Source organism: Amblyomma mixtum, chromosome 8 (genome assembly GCF_055824585.1).
Source record: "Amblyomma mixtum isolate Tamu chromosome 8, ASM5582458v1, whole genome shotgun sequence".
Lineage (NCBI taxonomy): Eukaryota > Metazoa > Arthropoda > Arachnida > Ixodida > Ixodidae > Amblyomma > Amblyomma mixtum.
The window spans coordinates 112,876,216-112,900,369 of NC_143019.1; the positions used below are offsets into that span (position 1 = coordinate 112,876,216).

At 45.5% G+C, this 24,154-nt stretch overlaps 1 protein-coding gene across 1 annotated transcript in view; it reads left to right on the forward strand.

Moving 5' to 3' along the window:
* Positions 1-225: 225 nt before the first annotated feature.
* Positions 226-24,154, forward strand: part of LOC149333974 (putative phospholipase B-like 2) — a 39,316-nt gene continuing 15,387 nt past the window's right edge. The window contains exons 1-3 of the mRNA XM_089557830.1: positions 226-556; positions 9,475-9,721; positions 14,652-14,749. Coding sequence (XP_089413956.1) covers positions 330-556; positions 9,475-9,721; positions 14,652-14,749 — 572 coding nt within the window. The 5' untranslated portion in view covers positions 226-329. The remainder of the gene's footprint in view (positions 557-9,474; positions 9,722-14,651; positions 14,750-24,154) is intronic.

Genomic DNA, 24,154 nt, shown 5'->3' on the forward strand with positions numbered 1-24,154 from the left:
ATTTTACATAGTATAAAAGCACATCACACTATGCGAACATAGCACGGGACGAATCGCGTCTCGAAGCACTGCGGTGTGTCGCTGCCCTCAACTGTAAGTAAACTACTATTTTCTTTCCTTCCATTTATAGACTTATCTCAGGACAGCGAAATCAGTGTTACGACGTGCCGGCAGTCTAAGGTATGCACTGTTCTGGTCTTGAATGTAGCAAGAACAAACAGGACGTCTTCCCTGCGTAACGAAAACGGCTCGTTTAATATTCCACGAAAGACTTTTCTTTCAGTGGTCTGTGTCGTCCCTTCATTTCTCGCATTTGATGCAGTCCTGCGATGGAGAAAGGTTCCTGGTATGCACTCGTCAGCGCGTTCGTCTGGTTGGGTTTGTTGGCTGCTTCGCCGCCAGTGGAAGCCGCCCACAAGGCCTGGGCAGCGTTAGACCCTGGGACTCGAAAGCTCACGATCAGAACGGGCGAACCCGAGCCAGCAGATTTCTCTACTGACTCTCCGCAGATTCCTGTTGCCTGGGCCAGCTTCCAGGATGACATCCAAAAGGACGGGTGAGATAGAGTTTTTACTCAATCTAATTACACACGTAGTGAATGCCCCAGAAAGAAACTACGTTCTCCTAGCGTGACGCCACCTTGCATTCGAAGATTGATGCAGCGGCGACTAGTGGCGTATTTATGAACGAGCACTATCTGCCGGCTCGATGGGCGAGTACCGCCGAAATACGAAGAAATCAAGGCTGCGAACATAGGCATCGTGCTCCCGCCAGGGGCCTGCACCGTCGCCGCTGCGTTCAGCGCCACCAGTGGCCAGTTCTGCGTGCTGAGTGGCATAGCGCCCCATATGAATACATGTAAAAAAAAAAAAAAACGTTTCACACCAGTTTTATGATTTCGTAGAGCACCTATATGATGTCGTTTCTTCGCGAAGAAAAGCCCAGTGCTCTCTAGAATAGAATGCGGACATCTGAAATGCCATTCAAAAGGCGATGTATATTTAAAACACCGCGATACACGCTGGAGGCAGTCACCCCCCGCTGGGGCTACTAGACGAACTGCGACCCGTTGAAACATACGTAAGAGTAACTTTCGGAAATATTTTTCTCGCCTCGCAGAATACACACGAAGGGAGTAATTCGTTGAGGATTGAGGAGTGCTTTGAAGAAGACAGTGACAAAGTATGCAAAGGCATTTCCAAGCTATATTTTACAACGTTACGATAAATCGGTATTGTGAAGTCCGGCGTACAGACGATCTATCAGCTGGTGTTCCTCCGAGCTTTTTGTAGTGTCCGACTTACAACCGGCCAAATCTTTAGCTGGCGTGCGTGACGGCCGCGTTTTCCGTGCTCCTGCAGCTTATGACGGAGCAAACTTGCGAAAATGTCTAATCTAAACAAAGGCTCACTAAGTCCGTGCTTAATATTGAGCTTTCCGCAAGTTTTCTTCGTCGCAAAATGCAGGAGCGCAGAAAAAGCGGCCGTCGCGCACACCAGCTGAAGATTTGGCCGGCTGTACTGCCACGTGCTCTACCTTTGAAATTAGGCAACCTAGGAAGCTATACTATGAAAAGTAGCACTCAAACATAAGATAATAAATCACTCAAACATAAAGATAAAAAAAGCCAACTGCGCTCCGTTGCAGACGTCGATGCAGACGATACCCCACCTGTCTCCAACGCCCATAAAAACTGTGTATCTTTGCAGACGCAGGGGCGTTTCGACCAGTCAGTGGCCTGAAAAGTTTCTTTCGAGGTGGAAACTTGACTAAAGGCTTTCCGCTTTTTGAATCCCGCCACGTCCACGACGTGAGAGGATTAGTGACTGGAGATGGGAGCGAAGTAGCTGGGCCGTCGTCCTCAGGCCGGTAACAAACGATACGCGGCAAAAGAGGCAACGAGGGTATTATTCTCATGTATTATATTGTAATCACTCCAAACAGCACATGTCACAAGAAGGCAGCCTTTTATAGTTCTTTTAAGAGCAAGAAATGCACGTGTGATCAAACTAATAACGCAGAATGAACATAACAAATGCTTACTTGTGACTACGAACTAGTTAAATTCAACGTTTTCGCCGTTTCTGCTACCATTTTCGCTTTGTCGGAAAGCAGTAAAATTTGGTTCCTTCGAATTCTGATTAATGCTCCTGCAGTTAACAACAGAGCAGGTAGCATTACCCTTTCAAGGGTTGATAGGAGCTTGAAAGACACTCCGCAACAACACCAGGATGCTGCTCAACTAACTGCCGCGCATGCCCAGTTTCTGTCGCCATCCCACAATGAATGCTCACGCCGCCGCTAGAGGAGCGCGCGTTGCCCTGGAGATAGATGCGCACAGTGCCTATAGCGGACAGTACGAAAAGTCTCGCAATTAAAAGAGCGCAAAGCAGAGGGCGGAGACAATTAAATTCTGGTCGCAAAACATGAGCCCTGAATGATTCGTCTCGCATTCTGTGCACTCAGGCTGCCTGTGGCCGTTGCACGCGGCAAGTTCAGATGCTAAAGTTCTCAACGGAATTCACGCTGTGTGTGCTTGCTACGCGGCCGATGAACCGGTTTCGTTTTCTCTTCATTCGTCGAATGGGCTACTTTGTGCAAGCTGCGGTATTACATGGAATGGCAAAATGTTAACTTTTTTTTTTCAGTGCGCGCTCATGCAGACACGCACATACAAGCACGTAAACTTTGGGAGCGCGACTTGAGCGCGGGGTTTCCCGAGTTTTTCGCACAGTGGAAAGGCTAATATGCCTTAGATGTCCTCAGAAATATTAGTAGTGCCACATGCATGCATAATCGCCTCTCATTTGGCTCGTTAAAGAAAAAAAAATCGCATTGCGTTTCATGATGCACGCAGTACGCGAGGCGGCCACAGGCAAGGCAGTATTTTCCGCAGGAAAAACGTTCAGCCGGCTGATGCGTGTTCGTCAAGATTATACGCGTATCTCCTGGCGACAGCCATAGCCGGTAGGCTATCCGCTGATTTGTTCCCGCTTACAACCAACAGGAAACAATTCAACCAATTCAGCCACAGGAAGCATTGCTTCTTGAGACAGTGTTGAAGTTCTCATGAGCAGACTCAACATGCCATGTTGAATTTCTGTTGGGATCAGGATGGCCTAGTGTTGGTGAATTATTGAGGCTCAACGAAAAAGTGGCCACTGTGCTAGAGTTCAGCATTCTCAACATAATTTCTGGATTGCTTTCATGTTGAAATTACTGGGGTGATTCAACACATCATTTTGAATCTCGGCTATGGTAAAAAAAAAGATTCGTGTTGCGCCAGATGGACCGAGTCCCGATGACATTTTCGGCGGTATATTCACATTTATTGGTGCAATTTCTCGTTAACGTGACGCTCACATCCTCAGTCGTGTAGTGCTCCACACACACGCATAAAAAACGTGTGCATATATATACACACAAAAACATACACTATCGCTTTACACACCCATCAGATAAAAAGTATGCAACAGTACTGCGCACGAGGCTGCAGCATGAACAGAACTTTCCTGAACTTTCGTGAACTTTAACATTCACATTTTAAGCGCAATTTGACCTTCGGATTTATATAGTAATACACAGGGTTGTCCGGATCTGCGCAGGTGGTGGCCTGCCGATCAGGAGAGTTTTGCCAATTGTTACTATTGATATTTATTTATTTTATGTGTATTAGAAGTAGTCAAGCTTACATGCGACGCTCTGTTAGTTGAAGACCTTGATTCATTCATAAAAAACAGAAATGAAGCACTAATTACGTTCCCCTTTTTATTATCGCACATATAAATCCCCCGAAGTAGGTTCGCCTGAAAGAGCATATTGCACGATTAGCACTTTTTTCTTTGCATGAAAATGGCTTTGAGCGTTTGCGAGAGTCTTAACAGGTGCTGAATGCGTTCTTAATATGTATAATGTGATAAGGTTCGTTTTACATAATGCATGCCGAACTGATTTCATTTGGTTAGGCTTAGACACGGCTGCCGCGAGACTCGATTTAACATAGATTCAACACAAATTACTAAACAATTAATGTATTGACTGCCTTCAACAACAGTTTTGTTCAGCAGATGTTGAGCAGGCTCAACGTACATTGCGTTCATGTTGGTTTCCAGTTGATTAAACAAGAGCTCAACACGAAGCTCAAAAGTCATTTTTGTAAGGGAATTCAAGAACCAATTTCAGTGCGGCTTCAAATTTGGCGCTTCTTGGTTTGCATGTGTATTGAAAAAGCGAAAAAACACGCTTAAACTGCGGGAGGCCAAAGCACGTGAGCGAACTTAAAAGTATTTAACGAACCGCGCGGAACATGCGTGAAGGCATGACCAGGTTATCAGAGCGAGTAGAAAAGAAAAAAGAGAAAATTGCCAAAAAATATAAAAAAATTGAAAAACCAAAAATATAATGTCACGCTCTTTCAATGGCACGTCTGCCTCAAAGTCAACGTGAAATTTATTTTCAGCAACCAATTTGTACTGGACAGGTTTGATGTTGAGAGGTGGCAAGGAAATGACAAGGCCTGCACTTCGTTTCAGATGGCTGAGAGCCGACATGATAAAGTGGGTGCAAGTTGCAAAAGAAGCAGAATATTAAAAACATGTTGTCAGGAAAGAAAAACTGAAAAGAACTGCAATATCACTTCATGTAGAGTAAAACAAAATAAATGTCATGAAAAAAATTAAAATACAAGTAGAAAAAGCGCGGAACAAAAGCGGAGAAAGCTAGTTACAATGCAAGCTTATGACCATAGAAATTCTGGAATAGCACAATCTCGAGAAAAAGCAATAGTAGCATGTAAAGTGAAATCACAGAAAGTTGATTAAAAGTGGAGACTGCATTCTTTAGGAATGTGCTAGATGGTCACAGTTTAATACAGTCGGGAGGGCGTACCGTAGCATTTGGCGCCCGAAATTCGTTCGTGTGTGTGGTAAGTGGCATGGCATAAAAACAGAATGAGAGCTCACGCAGGTATCTGTTTTTTTGTGCGTGTAGAAAAGCGTCGATAAATTTAGAGCTTTCAAATCCCGATGCTGCTGTTAGACGGTATCTTCACGAACACTTGCTCGAAAACCCCGCCACGGTCGTTGCTAGCTACACACTCAATTTTTGTTGCAGTTTTATTTTGTGGCATACGGAAATCTGTGTAAGGTTGCAGAAACCATATATTCGGCAGAGTAAAAAAATTAATGTAAGAACTGTGGTTGGTTTATCATTGCTATAACCAAATTTCTTAATTACAATGAAAATAATGTACCGTGGCACTGTCTTATTCTGAAATGTGGCAGTTTGACATATTAGGTTTAAAATAAACGAATAACCGGACAAGTGTACACCGCATGTTTCACCTAAGACTTTACACAAGTCCAAAAAATAGGGTTTTTAAGTTAGAGGAGCACCTTTTTTCGGCATAGCATTCTAAGCGGTTTAGCGCATCAGAATGCAGCTAACAGGTGCTAACTGGCGGGCTGGATAACTAATACTGAATAGTTAACTTCTGAACTATTACTCTTAGGCTCCTTAATTACGGAGAGGTGCGTAGGCCGTCATAAGTAATATTAGAACTCTGAAAACGCCGTTACCTTCAGCGCTCAACAAATTCTGCCGACCTGGTGCCAAATACATGTGCTTTCGAGAAACTTGCAGGCAAAGGAACTTCTCCAGTACACGTAACTCGCAGAAATAGCCAGAATTCGTTGGGTCACAGCGCCGAGGGTAACCACGTTTTCAAAATTCGAGAAACTGATATGGATATTATTTAGGGTGAGCTACACCCCTCTCAATAATTAAGGAGCCTAACGGTAATAGTTAAAAAGTTAACTATTCAGTATTAGTTAACCAGCCTGCTAGTTTGCACGTCTACTCTGTATTCTGACTTATACACCGCTAACAATGCTATGACGAGAAAAAGCGCTCTTCTAACTCCAGAACCAGGTTTTTTTTTTTAATTGTGCAAACTCTTAGGTGAAACACCTTGTATAAGAACCTCAGCAAAATTGTCATTGGCCTTGAGGCCGGTATAATAAGTTTCCGTTACAGCAAGCAAACCTTCGTGCTGTATGCGCGCTAAGAACGTTGCACTCAATGTCCTGATCAGGAGTGGGTGTAGGCATGACAAGCATTGCAGGGGATAGCCGCACTTATGATTCGGCCGGGTCCTTTGGCGCTACCTGAACGTGCCTCCGACTTCATCTTCTTGTATTCTTGGAGCCAGGCAGCCTACGTGGCCGCTGTGGCTGCTTTTGCGGCTTGTGTTATTGTGTTTTGCGGCTTGTGTTTTGCGGCACGTGCCTGTGTTATTTGATGGTTTCGGCTGTTTATCAGGAGTGATTACGGTTCCTGTATAAATGTGGTTTTCCTGTAGTAAACTTTAGTTGAAGTTCCGCGTCTTTTCCTGCGCTTTCCTCTCATCGTCCTGCGTCGTTTCGCGCGGTTGCAATATGCACTCCATTGTCAACCACCAACTAGCCCGCCTTAACTTGTTACTTGCGGCTTCGGCGGTCTCCGCAATCAGCCGCTTTTGATGATGATGTTAATGGCACATACCCACGGTGGGGGATTGGCCATGGTGCATAATGGACAGCGTTTTCGGCTTCCTTCCCCACTTGTGGCGCTTAGTGTGTTCCCGCGCGCTGTCGCTTGTCTTGTTCGGGCTGGGCAGCGCCTTCAGCGTCCCTCGCTACCTTCGGTGTATAGTGCGCCGTAACGCCCATCTGCTATTCGTGGGCCTTGGCGACACCTTTCGCCGCTTTCTTAGCTTAGTGTGCAGACATTGATTCTGCCGTTTCCGACGGAAACATCATCGCCATCAGCCTAAACATTGCCCAGTTTTCTGTTCTCGTTAACCACATCCTCTGCAGGACATAGGCCTTCCCCAATAAGCTTCACTTTATCTAATCCTGTTCCTGCTGTGGTTGCCTTTTCTCCGCTTGTTCATGCACCCAACCGACGCTGACGCCCCGTACTATACGTGCCATCTCTTAAAATCTATTGCGTTGATTGGGACCATCGGTTATTGCCTTTTTCAATGCACGAACTGACCATGTCTGTTTCTTCTTTGTTTTTAGCTGGGAGATCACTGACTCACAAGTGTTCCCTTACCGACTTTGCTCTCATCCAGTCTACTAGCGTTACCCCTATCATCATCATCATCATCATTTATTGTACCTTTAAAGATCCCGTCAGAGACATTACATAGGGGGGGGGGGGGAGACAGTGTAGTGAAGCGGTCATACAAAGGCATGTGAACATAAAAAAGCAGAACAAAAATACCATCAGTAACAAGTTTTACGTCAAATTAACGACAGGTAATCCAAATAATACAAAAAATATGTGACAAAAAACAGTAGAATATAAAATTAAACATTAAAATGTGCGGAAATTAAAACAAGTGAGAAAATACTTGTAGGGGTTTACGCAATGACAAAAGCAGTTCAAATTTCCGTAGCGCTTGCGACGTGGGCAAGCCTTTATATCTGTTCAGTCATCTGGTTTCATCGCAGGGTGAGTGAAGCGCTGCAGAACAAGGGGATGTAAATGAAGAGGATTTATAAAACGCAGTGTGGCGGGCTACCAATAAGAACACATAGCGCAAGAACCTGCGGCTATAGTCGAGGGGTCTAAGACATTGGAAACCGAAGCTGCTCTGTTTATGCCGGCACGGGTTCGAATCGCGCTTCGGGTTATCGTGTGCTAGCATTTGCAGCAAGAGCTGTACACGCCACGTCCACCGATATACGCACGCAAAACATAATCCGCAGGTGAGGGTGGAACCAGGGAGGGCAACGGCCAGTGCCAGCGCGCTCGGTTCTCTCAGCGAGCACTTGGGGAGGGAAACCACAATGAAAGCTGTGAGAATACGGCAAGGTTGGGCCGCCGTTATTCTAACAAACAATGCTTTGCCATTTGACAAACGAAGGCACAAAAAAGTACACAGCTTTCCTTAGTTACGCTATTACTTATTCTGACAACATGGTGCGCTAAAATTGTCCCGTCTCTTTTGTCTATATCTGTGTACAGTATTGCTGTTTTTGCTTGCCCTCTATTCCGTGGGATTATGACATTTTTTTCTTGTAAAACAACGTATTGCAAGTACGGCATTAATATCGGTTGTCCGCGTAGAGGGGTGTAAACGTGTCTGTATTGCGCACTTGACCATATCATAATTGCTGGCATTGCCGGTTTTCTCTTTTGTTTCCGCTCCTGTAATAACACTTCAGTAGGGCTGATGGTATAAACAAGGAAACACTGCGTTCACGTACGGCAAAGCTCTTACTGAAAGTTAGAGCATTGCGCCACATAGCGCTAATGTTACGTAATTGATTTTCTGTTGGCTACCATTCGAAATGAAAATACGAATGGTTGAGCATCTTCAGCTGCGTGTTCGCCCTCACGAATGCTTGGCGTCCGATCAATGTTTGCCTGAATATTCCCAGGACTAGAACTAATAGTTCAGCTTGAAGACCAGCGCTAGATAGACGAAGGACCAACGAAAGAGAAGACGACACGGGCTCTGAACTAATAGCGTTTTCGTCTAATGCATCTAATGTAGGGTCCTTCGTTTCCTGCTAAACCCGGGTTTTAACCGATCTTTGCACCCCGAGCAGATTTTTAATAAGTTAGGCTCAACCCAATTTCTATTCGAGAACGGGCTTTAAAGGACCATTTTGCCAAAGCACGAGCGCTAAAGTAACCTCATGGAGACGCTGCTATTATGTACTTATATCAGAATCTTTTTTTTTTTCATTTTAATGTTGATAATTTTAGCCCTTTTATAATGCTTTTTATTCTAGCAATAAGTACGAACAGAATATTTGAGAAGCGAGAAGCCGGACAGCAGTTGCGGACCGGGAGCATCATATGCTTAATTCTACTACACATGATAGAGGCACCCTACTCAAAAGCTTCGGCGCGTTTAATGTGGTCACCACTGCTGTATTGAGCGAAATTGTTCGCAGTATCCAAGGTGGACATTTCTTCATCAGATGTTCAAGTGCTTCTCATGGAGATGGAAATGTTAAAGGACGGAGTGATTGCAGGAAATGAGAACGAAATTATTTGATTTTATAAATGTCTTGTTGGTGCGATAGATATCGAAATTATTTACTAAAATAAGCAGCCTAAAATGCAGCATTTCATATCTGGTACGAAAATGACCGCTGGTATTCCATTATCCTCGCGGAAGAAACACCGTGAGAGAACGCGAATGAAGGAGTTTTTTTTAATAACACGATTTTTACACGAATTTGAACGGAAAGAGTAGCGCTCGATTTCTATATTCTGAATTCGAAAAAAAAAACTTCTATAACAAGGGGCCCTAGTTATATGGTGTAGAGAACACATAGAACGACAGGACTCGAACGTGGTGCCATTACTTAGCAATGGCTGTAGAAGGAATGTTCATCTCATGGCCCAATCTTATCTCGTTCTTGTGAAAGGCATGGCAGTATCTTCAAATACATCACGTTCATCTTCGTGCAGATGGGCGTACCTCCAAATCGAGTCCAATGAGCAGGTGGAGGACGAGGCGCAGGCTTACGCTGCAGGCGCCTTGGAGGCTACTCTCACGCGGCAGCTGATGGAGTACCAGTGGACAAACCTGTTCGCATTCTACTGTGAGAACCAGACTGATTACTGCCGTAGACTGGAGGAGTTCATGAACAAGCACCTCATATACTCACAAAGGGAGCAGCACCGCTTTATGCGCGAGGACTCCTTTTGGAACCAGGTAAGACTGCCGAAAGCTGTACTGGACACTTACAATGGGGTGATCAATCGGGTATAAAAGGTGGGAACATTCGTATGCAGCTCAGCGAAGAGGTTTATTTGAATGTGCAGCGCAAAGGTTTCTAAAAACGCGGAACCGCGGGAAACACGGCAATAAAAGCGAGCTCTTATAATAGTCACGAGGCAAGCGCTACCTTCGGGTTGAATTGGATTACTGAGCTCTCAGTAGTACACGCGCACTAACTGAAACGCGCTTCGAAGGAAATCGCAAAAGTGCAAAGTGCAAAACTGCATAAGTGCAAAACTGCAATCGCTAAGTACAAAAGCGGCTAAGATGGTACCCTAACGTATTTACAAAATCTAGCTGAACATATATGAGCATCATTCGCAAGCTCCACGACCTTTATACGGTGTCAGCAGCTACGCAATACTGTGGACATCTGGATGATCGCGGACGCTCGACGATCTGACTGCATTCCTTCCGCAATGGGTCTTCTTGCCTGACGACAGTTGCTTGTGAGCTTTTTTTCTTTTTGCAAGGTGCACTGAACTCAGAAATGATGAGGTCAACGTCAACGCGAAGGTGCGCGAACAAAGTGTATGTCGAACACCGGTTACGTTTGTATCTATTATGCGGCAGGTCGGCTCAGTATAGATGGCAGTCGAGCGAATGAAAGTTTTTGAGTGGTGATATTGTATTTAATGGCGAATAATTACCCGCGGCGCCAACAGGTGCCGCGGTGATCGGGATGCCGGGTCCTATTTCCAGCCACCTCGGTTACATATACATGTGGGCAATGCAGGCACGCAAGCCTGCTGTGCGGTGTCAGTACAAGTTTAAGAACCACTGGTGGCAAACAATTCTAAGCTCCCCAGTGTAGTGTCTTAATGACCAAAGCACAGCTTGAGCACACCAGGTTCAACCTAATGCATGCCATGCAATTATGGTAATTAAACGCAGGCCAGCGTTCCAGGCACTAAGGCTGCAGTCCAACATTTAAGGAAATTCATATTAATGTGACAGCGGGCCCCGTTAAGCAGACAATCTCGTGTCGGCGTGGTCGGCATCGGCGTCGATGTTGTGCGCGAAAATTCAAGAGCATGGATCTGGCAAGTGGTCGCCAGAGAGCAACCCAGTTGAAAATTTCTAACTGGTTTCAGTCCAAGTGGGTTAAGGAACACATTTCAGTTGCAACTGGTTCCAGTCGCAACTGGTCTCAGTTGCAATTGGAAATTTGTTCCTTAAACCAGTTGCAAATGGAACCACTTGCAATCCCAGATGTAAATGAGACCCGTTGCAATCCCAGATGCAGTTGACACCTGGTTTGGTTTTATGGTTTGGCTTTATGGGGTTTAACGTCCCAAAGCGACTGAGGCTATGAGAGACGCCTGTATTCCAGATGCAATGGGGACCTACTGCATCCCAGTCACAGACTTCCCTATGGAGGCGTCGGGACGTCCAAGCACTCTAGCTAGCTCAAATACAGTTGAGTAAGCGAGTACATGGCCATCATGGGAGCCAAAAACCTTGCAAGTGACTTTAGAATGCGTCAGTGCTTTATTGCGCTCGGCGCTCTGCGCTTCCACTGGATCTTGAATCTTCTCGTTGAGCATAATCGTCAGGTTTATAGCTGCGATGGCATCAGTACTCTTCTGCCGAGCCCAACAGGTTAGGGTTAATTGCTGCAAAACAAAACGTAATTGTTCATTTTTATGGGCGACAAACAAGAGGGTGGCACAGCAACCACTACAAATAAGCCCAGTCATTGACGCCGTTTTTACCGACGCAAGTCTATGAAGCGTCGAAGGATGCCCTTGCGGCACTGAAAAACAGTCATGCTGAGCAGAGTGCGCCTCCACATGCACTTCGGCACACCATCCAAACACATTCCCACATTTCGGTAGCAGAGCTCAATTGCATACATCACCAGCCTTTGTTTCAATGCACAGCGAGTTTCGCAAAACAACCAAATGAGTGAGCGTAAAAATATAACGTGCCGAAAATGCGTTATGTTTTTTTTATTACGAACGCAAAAATAGCATAAAATACACTTCAATGAGCGAACTGAGTACGCACCCGGAAAGGTCACGATTACAGCCGGTGAAAACGACTTGTAGTCCTAATTCGTACTGACGGGTCCACTTCGCCGAGTAGTAAAAGAAAGCAAGCTGTCTTCCTTCAGCTCCATCGAGGAAATAACTGTTGAACAACCTCACCAGAAATAATAAGCGAATAACTAGTTCTATGTCGAGGTTCTTCAAGCACAACGTTCCCACGGAACACGATGAGAAATCGCACACGCCGTGCGCTCAACCACTGCCGACATGGCTGGCCTAGCCTCGTGCGGAGTGTGCGAAACTGACGCTTGTTTTGTATCGTCACTTTTTTATACTTAGTAGTCTGCTTGCTGAGGCACGAAAAATAAGTTAATAATTTTTAAATTGTAGCATATTACTTTTTTCACAGCTGTAATCGCCATGCGCAGTTCGTTATGAATAAATGAATAAAGTTATAAATAAACAATGATGTTATCCTGCCCGAACGCCTATGTCACAACGGGCTGGATCTAGAAACAGAGCGGGCTTAATAAAAAGAAAAAAAGTAGCATTGCTAATTACGCGGGCACACGATATGTTCCCTGCAGCGCGACCCATGAACACGCTATGCAGAGTTTTGAGGGAAGTGGTGTATTCTCCAGGAAGCGTCTACGGGCATTTTCGCATGCAGCGCGCGCAGTGCGATCGAATTGGTGTTCGCTGATAAGCCAGCTTCCATCTAATTTCACAGTGCGTTCATTTCTGCCCCTAATGACTGTAAGATGTGCTGAGCTGCAGCAGCAAATTTATTTCCTTCTCGTCGTCCCTCCAAGCAGTAAAAAATCTGCCGCCGCGGTGGCTCAGTGGTTACGGTGCTCGGCTGCTGACCCAAAAGACGCGGGTTCGATCCCGGCTGCGGCGGCTGGAATTTCTTTGGAGGAGAAATTCTAGAGGCCCGTGTACTGTGCGATGTCAGTGCACGTTAAAGAACCCCAGGTGGTCGAAATTTCCGGAGCCCTTCACTACGGCGTCTCTCATAGCCTTAGTCGCTTTGGGACGTTAAACCCTATAAACCAACCAACCAGTAAAAAAATCTTTTGATATTGTTTTTACCCACGACTAGTTTTGCCCAGTTGGCGCTTAATTGGGTTTGGGTTTGGTTTATGGGCTTTAACGTCCCAAAGCGACTAAGGCTATGAGAGACGCCATAGTGGAGGGCTCCGGAAATTTCGACCACCTGGGGATCTTTAACGTGCACTGACATCCCACAGCACACGAGCCTCTAGAATTTCTCCTCCAAAGAAATTCAACCGCTGCGGAATTTTCGCTTCCCACTTCACCCACAAATGGAACTACTTACTTCCCATTTGGTCCCCAGCACCTTAATTATAGCTCCCTACTGGGAAATGCTGTTTCCCAGTTGGTGTCAAACTGGAACCATTTGCCTCCCACTTGCGCCCAACCGGGACCAATTAGGTTCCAACTTAATTTTAAAGTGGGACCAGTTGACTTCCAATTGGAACAAGTTAGACTCGTACAGAAAACAGTTACTCCCATCTGAAAGCAGTTACTCCCAGTTCAATTTCCAGTTCAAGATTTTCACCTGGTAACCTAGGAAGCATGTGGCCCATCGAGGTCACGTGACCTTGCGGCGTCATCACAACCAGCCCAGCAGATAATGAGGAAACTGCCCACCGTGGTAGGTGGCAGTTAAATTAATGATTCTTGTTTCGGGATTATCAACCTGGGCCTCAGAAGGCCCACCGCTGGGAGCACCTGCCATCGCAGGGCTGTGGCGCGCCGCTTAGCGCTGCAACTCTGCTCCATGAGGGATATGAGAACTGCCAGGGATCTATGAATGTGAGGTAGAGAATGATCTGCATATATGGGAATTAACCCAGTACGCTATGGCTATCGGCTTTAAGGGGGAGCGTAAATGTGCCCTCCAATTTTTTTACTTTGAAGAACTTGGGGCCTACTCTCACGTGTAGCTACAGGTGCATAAACAGAAGCCGATAATGAGGGTGACACCAGCGTAAACGAACGCTGGTTCCGCGCCGGTTTCAAACATAATGCACCAACTCGCCATAATTACATGCCCCTGGAGCTAAGCTAACGATGATAAAACGCCGCGACAAGTGGAAACTTGGCCTTAACAGCTTTCTCTGTACAAAAAAATAGTAAGGGGCGTACCGCAGTTAGTATATGTATTTCTTGGCTCGGTGTTGCGTACCCTCTGTACCTTATTTGTCTATCGGGGGATCCCATTCGCAGATTAACAGCACTTCCCGATCAACTTTTTCTGCTTTTTTTCGGAGCCGATCTGTTCCAATGGCAGATCAGGATTGGGTATCATTTGTTGCATTCGCGGCTTTGGAGCAGTCGCTGAGCCAAGATGGCTCCGTGGGCCCGTCCTGATTGCTCCGCCGAAATCTGCGCGTTCAACAGGAAATCTTCCGATCCATAGCATACGACATGCACGGGAAAGCGCTATGAGCAATCAGTACTTCTGTGCTCGAGGACACTCGGCTTGCTCCATTCAGAGCAGAAGTGTTCCAAACGCAGATCAGAGGCGTTTGCTCTCTGCCAGATTCAAGCGCTTTGTCACAGAGCGGGCGGACCGCTTCGGATCTTCGAATGGACTTCGCCATAAGGGAGCTCGCGATATGCTCTCCACAAGAGAGCTTGAGGTTTCTAGACTATGTACTATGTGAAATTAGCTTGCGTTGGCGAAAATCTGCTTGACTGAGTAATGAACGGTTAGAATTAAGGGTACAATTCCAGGTTGGCGGGGGAAGGGGGGGGGGGAGAGTGGAGAACTTACTAATTTATAATCAAAGCTGTAAGGGGATGTACCTAAGAGAACGTACCTGTTACCATTTTTTTTATTGCAGGCCCATCTTCAACACAAGCAGCTGGCGGGTGTCAGTGATGCCTTCGAGAACCATACCCTGGACGTTTCACGGGAGTTAAACGGCACCACGCGAGCAGTGTAAGTTCAGTGCACTTTATTTGCCCTCACATTACTCAGTTGCAGTACACAGCACAGCGCGCATGTGGGTGTCTGTTTGTTTCTTTATGGGGTCGTAACGTCCCAAAGCGACTCACACTTAGAGGAAACGCCGTAGTGAAGAGCTCGCGATAATTTCGACCACCTGGAGTTTTTTAACGTGCATTGCATAGCACATTACACGGGATGCAGCATTTCTCATTTATCTAAATGCGACTATGGTGGCCGGTATCGAACCCGCGTCTTTCGGGCCAGAAGCCAAGCACCATAAGACTGAGCCATCGCGGGGGAGGGGGGCGGGGTAAATTATAGTCTATAGTTCTAGGTATAGTCGTTGTTTGAAAGCGGTCGCGTGTTTGTACATGGGTCTAGGTGTAAAAGTTTCATTAGTCAATAAAGTTGACAGCATATAGAGTAAGGTTGAGAGGAGGAACCCCCTCGCTCCACACGGAAGGGTCGAGAAGGACGACGCGCTTGACATTCCTGACGAGCTTTTTTCGGTCCTAATTTCGTCTCAAGACAGCAGCTCCTCGGCAGTAGAGCGAGGAAGTGTCACAGCATAGTCCATGATGCAACCGAACAGGATGCAGCGCCCCGTCCATATCGGCCGTACCTTCAGCGGGTCATTCGCTTCCGCACCTACTGCTGCCTTCGTCGCAACTGACGTCATGACGAAATGAAACGTAAACGAAGTGTACGCTGACAAAATGCGGCCTGAGCTCTTTTTCTTCGGCGGAGAGGGGTTGAAGCCCCCTCCCAGCAACAAAAAAGGAAAGACGTTGTGTCACCATGCCTAAGAGATAAACCACTGCATGCACTGCCACAGCAGGCGCATTCCTTTCGATGCCGAGACGAAACCGGCAAGCAGAGTTGGACAGAAAAACAGCAGCAGGACGGGAAGAGCGCAGCGTGCGAACGGGAGACACGTCTATGAAGTTTACTGCGAAAGCCTTCAAGGGCACTCTCGGCATTACATGCGCAAGTGTGTGTTGTGCAGTGAGCTGAAAGTTGAAAGTTGAAAGTTTATTGAGTAATACAATAAAATTTACAATTCTATACAGCGAGAGGTCCCATGGTACAAGACCGCGGGCGGGACCTCCCATGAAAATAAATTTCAATAAGCAACACAATATAAAATACACAACACAATAATTAGCGACGAAACAGAATAAATATAGGCACATAGTGTAATATTAGTTACTGAAATATTTAAATACAAACAATGTAATGCACGATAATGTAAAATAAAACACTCACAGATGCCGCGATACATAGAATCAATAACATAACAAAAAAATCACAAATTAAGAAGGAAAAGCTTTAGTTTGACCTTGAATAAAGAAAGCGTATTAGTTTGTTTGATGTCTATGTTCAAAGAATTCCAAAATGATACGGATGAAAAATGAAGGCATTGTTTCCCGTAGTTAGTTCTGACCTTAGGTAGTAAAAAGTTATTACGCAGCGCAAAACGAGTGACGGTGTTGCTCATGATCGTGCCGGGAGAAAATATGCTTAGCGGGAGATAATGATGAAGAATCTTAAAGAATAGGATACCAAGGTTGTAAAAATAAAGGGCTGAGATAGGTAGAACGTTTAAATCTATGAACAAAACGCGGGAGGGTGACATTCGAGGTGTATTGGTTATGATGCGCATGGCTTGCTTTTGCAGTTTTATTAAAGGCCAGAGATGAATATGATAGGCGTTACCCCAAGATGAGATACCGTAGTTTAAGTGGCTGTGGATGAATGCGTAGTAAAGAGATAATAAAGTTTGGACTGTAAAATAGCTTCGGGCTTTAATTAGTGCGCGTAATCCATAAGAAATTTTCTTGCACGTTTCAGCTACATGATGATGGAATTTTAAGTGAGGGTCAATGATAACACCAAGAAAAGAAACTCGATCTTGCGGTGAAATAGCAGCAGAATTGAGGTATAGAAGTGGTGTGATGGGCAATGACTTCTGAGTGGGATGGAAAATCTGAAAACAAGTTTTAGTGACGTTCACGGACAGGCGGTTAATGTGGCACCAACGCTCAAGAGAATTAAGGTCATTCTGTAGGTTAAGAATCAGCTGATTAATGTCCTGGTGCGATGATAGCATGGTAGAGTCATCTGCGTATAGTATACTATTGCAATTCTTTAAACAGGATGGTAAATCATTAATGTAGAGTAAAAACAATACAGGGCCAAGAATTGAGCCCTGTGGAACACCCTTGTTAATTAAAGCTATGTTAGATGTATGGTCATTAATAGAGACTATGTGCTGTCGGTCACAGAGAAAGCTCTTCAAGAGCATTAGGGGAGGTCCAGTGATACCATAAGATTCCAATTTGTGAAACAAGATGGAGTGATCAATGGAATCAAATGCTTTGCTAAAATCTATGTAAACTGCTCCTGAGAACATTCCTTTATCAATTGTTAGTCTAACGTAATCTATTAGAGACGCTATTGCAGTATCTGTAGATAGTCCGCGCCGAAAGCCGTGTTGACTATCTGTCAATATGTTAAATTTTTCAATATAACTAGACAACCTTACTTCAATTAGTTTTTCTAAAATTTTGTCAAAAAAAGGAAGAATTGCAATCGGACGATAATTATTTGGCAAAGCTGGATCGCCTTTTTTGAAGACCGGTATTATTTTCGCTATCTTGAGCTGCTTGGGATAACTGCCAGATTTAAAAACGAGATTGCAGATGTGGCTAAGGACTGGAGCAAGCAATGACCGGATACTTTTCACATGCTTTCCATGGATATTGTCAACGCCGGGGCCGGTCGTCTTTAAATTAGCAATTACAGATAGAACTTCGTCTGGACACGTGGGGGTAAGAAAAAAGGAGTGAGGGCAGCGCTCAAGAGAAGGTGTGCATAACGAAGAGATAGGATAATTAGGTGAATTGAAAAAATAATTGTTAAATGTATTCGCCATTTCCTCGGGATCAGATAAAGTAACACCACCGTGGAAAATAGATTTAACAACACTAGGTGACTTACGAATGTTCAGAAATTCGTCAAGCAGCTGCCATTTTCGTTTAGAATTGTTAGTATGTGTGGATAACTGGTTTTCATAATAACATCGTTTAGCCTTCTTTAGAAGCGACGTTAGTACACTGGAATACCTTTTATATCTCAATTTAAGACGCAGATTGAACGGCTGGTGTTTAGTTTTCTTATACATGTTTTCTTTTTTCTTCAGAGAGTTTAACAGAGCAGTAGTTATCCATGGGGAAATGGGGGTAACATATTTTCTCGTGGATGATTGGAGCGATGTGCATTTATTGATTGCTGATGAAATTATTTTCGACAGCTCAAGTACAGCCACTTCTGGGTTCGAGAGACCCAAAATGTATGAAAGATCAGTATTAGATATGGCTTCAAAATATTTTCCGTTATCAAAAACTGACTTCCTCGTGGACATGTTGTTACTACAGTGAGATGATAGTGCGCAAAGAAATACCGGAAAATGATCAGTGACATCACATTCTATCACGCCAACCGGAGGAGCAGTGGGAAAATTCGAAAGAATATGATCAAGTAATGAATGCGAGCCATGGTCAGTACAACGCGTAGGCGTGCTAATTAAATTTGCATAACCATAGCTGTAGAAACAGGTCGTATAGTCGACACAGATGGGATTCGTCATGTCTAGCATATTGATATTAAAATCTCCCATAATGAAGACGTTTTTATTTTCGAGTGATAGTTTATGGAGTGCTAGTTCAAAAGCCCGGCAAAATTCAGACGCATCATTTGAAGGAGACCTATAAATAGCGCCGCATATAACCTTCTCTGTGCCATCAGTAGATCGGCAATCAATTTCTATCCAAACCGATTCGCATTTACTCACATTCAAACACAAATCAAGACGTCTTTTGTAAGCAATGTGCTTTGAAATGTAGATAGCCGAACCACCATAGGGGTTATCAACACGGTGTGCGTATTCGCATGAATAGCCAGGAAAAGCATACAAATCTTTATCAAGGGATGATAGCCAAGTTTCAGAAAATGAGATGATGGAAAATTGATGCTGAAGGGAAGTAAGCAAAGCGGTTATGTTATCGTAATTCTTCCGGAGGCTACGAGCATTGAAGTGGATGGCAGACAGACCTTTAGCTTCGGATAAGATCGAACGAGCATGTTCTGGGGAATATGATGCCATGATGGCGGTTAGAAAGATGTAGAACGTCAGCACCCGTATGTCTATTCACGGAAAATTTCAAGGTCGTCTACATTATTTATCCGAAAGACTGTGCTGTTCTGCTCCTTCCTAGCTAGAATAACACAGTTCGATGTCCACAAGAAGGCCCATTTGTTATCTTTCTTAAGCTTGTGAGCCTTCGAAAAAAGGTCCTTGTTGTCAGGTGAAAGATGCTCATTGACATAAACAGGAGCCTCCTGCGTTTGAGGGAAACCCAGGCATGTCGTTGTAGGATGTGTTTTCCTAGCTTTTGCCAGGAATTCCGCCTTCTTGTTTCGCGAAAGGAAACGAACAATTATGTTTTTTTCATTCTTGTTTCGTGTTGGAACCCTGTGCACGGTATCCAGATCTTCTGAATTTACGGGGCAGTCAATCTCGCTGCCGAGAGCCTCAACGATCTTGTTGCAATCTTCGCCCTGAGTCACAGGGACACCTCTAATTTCTAGATTGTTCAGACGCGAATATTGTTCCAGGTGGGCAACCCTGCGCACTAGGGCCTCATTGCTCTCGTGTAGTTTCTTGTTCTCTGCAGTAAGACTGGCGTTCCGATTCTTTATGGTTTCAAACTCGTTGCTCATGAACTCAAGAGATTTTTTCAGCTCTTCAACCTCATTTTGAAGCTCCTTTACAGTATCATCACTGCGCAAGGCGACGGAACTTTTCACAGTGTCAAGTACATCAGTGAGATTTCGCAGTTTTGCTTCGAAGGACAATTTAAATTCCTCGAGTTCCTTAGCGACAACAGCAACAGTGGGAGCCATAACCCAAGGAGCGATCTGAGACTAGCGGCCCAAGATCCGTATATGCTGAAAAATAGGTACAAAGATGTGCCTTTTACCTGGGCAAAAGATGGGTTGCTGGTTAGCTCGGGAAGGTAGCCGGACCGTAGTCACAGATCGCTCCCCAGCAAATGACCCGCGGCGTCGATGATAGCCAGGTTATATAGCAGGCAGACAGGGCTTGCGGTGGCGCTCCGTGGCAGCGGTAGACTTGCGTGTGCTGACGCTAGCAGTCCGAATGCACGTGCCTTCGTTGCGCGCGTGTCAGCAGTCACGAACTGAGTTGACGATGCACAAGATGCGTAGCGTACAGCAGGGCAATCTGGGCAAAAGATGGGTTGCTGGTTAGCTCGGGAAGGTAGCCGGACCGTAGTCACAGATCGCTCCCCAGCAAATGACCCGCGGCGTCGATGATAGCCAGGTTATATAGCAGGCAGACAGGGCTTGCGGTGGCGCTCCGTGGCAGCGGTAGACTTGCGTGTGCTGACGCTAGCAGTCCGAATGCACGTGCCTTCGTTGCGCGCGTGTCAGCAGTCACGAACTGAGTTGACGATGCACAAGATGCGTAGCGTACAGCAGGGCAATCTGGGCAAAAGATGGGTTGCTGGTTAGCTCGGGAAGGTAGCCGGACCGTAGTCACAGATCGCTCCCCAGCAAATGACCAAGCTGACGTTGGAATGTTGAGAAAGACCAACGAAACTAGCGAAAGACAAAAGAAAACGAACAGAAGCAATTCCAGCGTGCTTTTTGCTTACGCCTGCGCCACAGTACACTTATCACCTAAGGCGGGACCCTGATTATAACGGAGCTTCAACTGTACCGCATTCAACAGCCAAACTCAGAAGCGTCTCCTAACGCACACGTTGGCTGTCGGCGGGGCCTGTTTTTCGTTTTCAGTTTTTCGCACTGACAGCCTCTCCAGTGACTCTAGATGCAGTGCAGCTTCGATGGAGGTCGCCATGTGTTCCATTTTTGCAACTAGAGAAAGCTGACTGGTAAACTAGTAATCGCGACTTAAGACGTGCTTACAGCGAAAATGGCTACACACTCTGAGGGACGCATATGTCAAGGTATTTCTGAAACCAGGTAAAGTTAGCTGGAGAAGCCTGTACCGCGATGCCTATGAAAGTGGAACTCGTTACTCATGCCGACCGCTAGTTTCCAAATGCACCCGGGGTGCAGAGCTGTCTGCCGCTGCTCACAGCGCACCGATCCAGATCGGCTTGGTTACTCGAGCTTAGCATTTTTCTGGCCGCGCTTGTACAGTGTGGAGGGCGATATATCAGCATACACCTACGCAGCTGCTCGGTAAAGAACCTCTCAGTACTGAGGAGTTCATTAGCGTTACTGATCGTTCGGTGATTGGTGAGCATATGGAGGAAATTATAAAGACATGCAGAATCAGAATAATAAGCAGGAACCGATTAGTTCTTAACAGCTAATCTCCTTATTTATTCCGTGATAAAAGCTCGTGAATTTTGCTTTTTCCTTGTCTTCCTCAATTACCAGAAGTTCAGGCGCGCTAAATGTAAGAGGCTTTCCTGATATACTATGGTCAGAATTTGTGCCCAAGTGTGTGTTCTATGATCGCGATAAAGAATGTAGTATACAGACGTGAAAGGATTTTGTCGGCGTTAGTAATAAAGCACGCTTGATAAAGATTGCTTCGCTTTTAATTTTGTTTAAATAAGCTTCAGTTCTTAGCCGCACTCTTATCGCCCTTGTACTCTGCCTGTTAAGCCGGTTCGATTTTCTGGCATGTCGTATTCTGTGCAGCTTTGATCAGCACGAAAGCTTTGCCCCCAAAATGGAAATTATTACCCTTCGATGCGCACCACTGTCATACGAAGAATAAAAAATAGGTGCGAACACGAAATTAAACTAAATTGCAGACATTACAACTATGAGCTTCCATAATCCCCTTTTCTGTCAAAGGCGCTTCTGACCTGAAAGGCGCGGATTCTATCCCAGCCACGGCGGTCGCTTTTCGATAGAGGCACAATGCTAGAGGCCCGTGTATTGTGCGATTTCAATGCACGCCAAAAAACTCCAATGGTCAAAGTTATCCGGAGCCCTCTACTACAGCTTCTCTCATAGCCTGATTCGCTTTCGGACATTAAACCCCATAAACCATAAACCAATCTCTTCTGTACCCTGTTAGACAACAGCATTCGCAGTTTTATACCAAGTATACTAGAATGGGCGCGTAGAAGCTACAGACAGCTGCGTAGGTTTTGCTTATCTGCGAGGCGGATGAAGTCCTGAGGGGAGATTCCTTTTTTTGATGAAATTAGGCCTGAACGCTGGGGCCGTCAAACAAATCCAGAGAATGAGATCCCTCCGTCCACAATAAGAATTACTAACAAGTTTTTGCATTTCGACCTCCTTGCTACCTTGTCAACTGGTATCCACGAGTTGGTAGCGTTAAAAACCAGCTGGGCTCAGAGATTAGTGGCTCAAGCACGTATTTGGGCAAATTTGTAAACACTTAATACATGTCGGCACCTTGATAAGGCGCGCCATGAAGAGGGGTACTGACAAAAAAAAAATGGCGCAGTTTCTGTCAGAGCTTTTGTCGGGCATTATGCTTCAGAAAATAATAAGCCGTGCTCGAGGACGAATATGAGGGGGCATAGTAAGATACGGCACAGGTAGTTAGTCCGCCGTTTTAGCCGACTCCAGCCTTGCCCGCTGAGTGGGGAGGGAGAAATGAGGAGTCTTGTCTTCTTCGGGCTGTCTGGTGTAAAAGTCTGAATCTCTAGGGTAATAAGAACTAGCAAAAAAAATTGACGGGAACAGTATAGAAAGAGATGGGAGTCCTGATGTTGAAAACCAAGCGCACTAAGCGCTTTCAAGTGAAAGCGAGTGCAACAGCGGGAGGAATAATGAAGAAACACAAACAAATAATAAACGCGCACGAGTGTTGACTGCCAACGGAAAATGTATTTCGGAGCAAAACGGTAAAGTTGCCAGCAAGAAGAGGCGGATAACAAGGCGCTGCAGCCTGATCGCCGGAAATCAGAGCTGTAACGTCAGCAATAAAAAGGTTACAGAAATGCCGCGGAACTGGAGTTAAGGACGATAGAAACGGACGGTGTAAAAGACCGGAAAGAAAGAATAACAAGTGAAACGCCTGCTTCTCTTTCCTGCCTTGCCTTGGCTGCAGAGCGACATAATGTTGTCCGGGAGTATATAGGAAGCAGATGGAATTCGCTGGTGCCACGGCAAATGCGTAGTCTTTTTCGCGTGTCCGTTAATGTTTCGTTGAATCACGGGTATAATTCTTTTAAAAGCTTACTGCCAGCTTTTCTGTTATTCTCGCCGCTGTCTTTTTGTTATTCTCGCCTATGACTTCTGTAATTTTATCGCTTTTACACGTCTCTTTTGGCCACATGTTTACCGTTTTAAAAACAACATCAGCATCTGTCATATAGGCAGGCGCATTAATATCAAATATAAGGAACATGAAACATAACGTCAGCAATATAGCAATTCCAGGGAATTTCGCCAAGCATTGAAAGATAAGCAAAAGTAAAAATTGCATCCTTAATTTAATTCGTTGCGTCATTAATGGCAGAGGACGGGATAAGTTATACATGGATATCATAGAAAGAATCGAAATCCACCATGCCAATGATCACTGCATGAGCACACCATCGTCTCTCTAGGAAGGAGCTGGTATTGTTGAGACGCGGGTCCTCAGTTTTCGTCGGGACGCGGGTCCGCTGTCACCGACCGGCAGGAGCAATGACGAGATGGGGAAATGATTAGGAAAAGCATGCAAAAGATAAATGTATTCACATATTTGCAAGCAGCGACAAGCACGCTACATGGCACGATGTATCACAACAGAAAATTACAGGATTAAAGGAGACGGGAGCCCTTAAATAGAGTCGGCACAGACTCCCGCCCCTTTTCGTCCAATCAGGAACGTCTTGGTGGTTGATTGGCCTGCAAGGCTTGAACGCCATCCTTGGTAGCGTCTCGGTAGCTGTCCGGCCCGAACGAACAACGCGCTACACGACGACGACGCGCAGGCTCGGAGAGACGCAGGCCTGGACGCCATCCTTGGGAGTGTCCCGGTGTTCGAAATTCGCGTTCAAAACAGTATTCATAGGTGCTGTGGCGAATGTAGTGGCTTTTCTACGTTCCCCATTCATGGCTGATTAAATGAATGGTCTGCCGCCGCGGTGGCTCAGTGTTTATGACACTCGGCTGCTGACCAGAAAGACGTGGGTTCCATCCCGGCCGTGGAATATCGATGGAACCTATATTTTAGAGTGCCTTGTACTATCCGATGTCAGTGCACGTTAGAGGACCCCCGGATGGTCGAAATTTCCGGAGCCGGTCACTACGGCGTCCCTCGTAGCCTTAGTCACTTGGGGCGTTAAACGCCCATAAACCATAAACCAT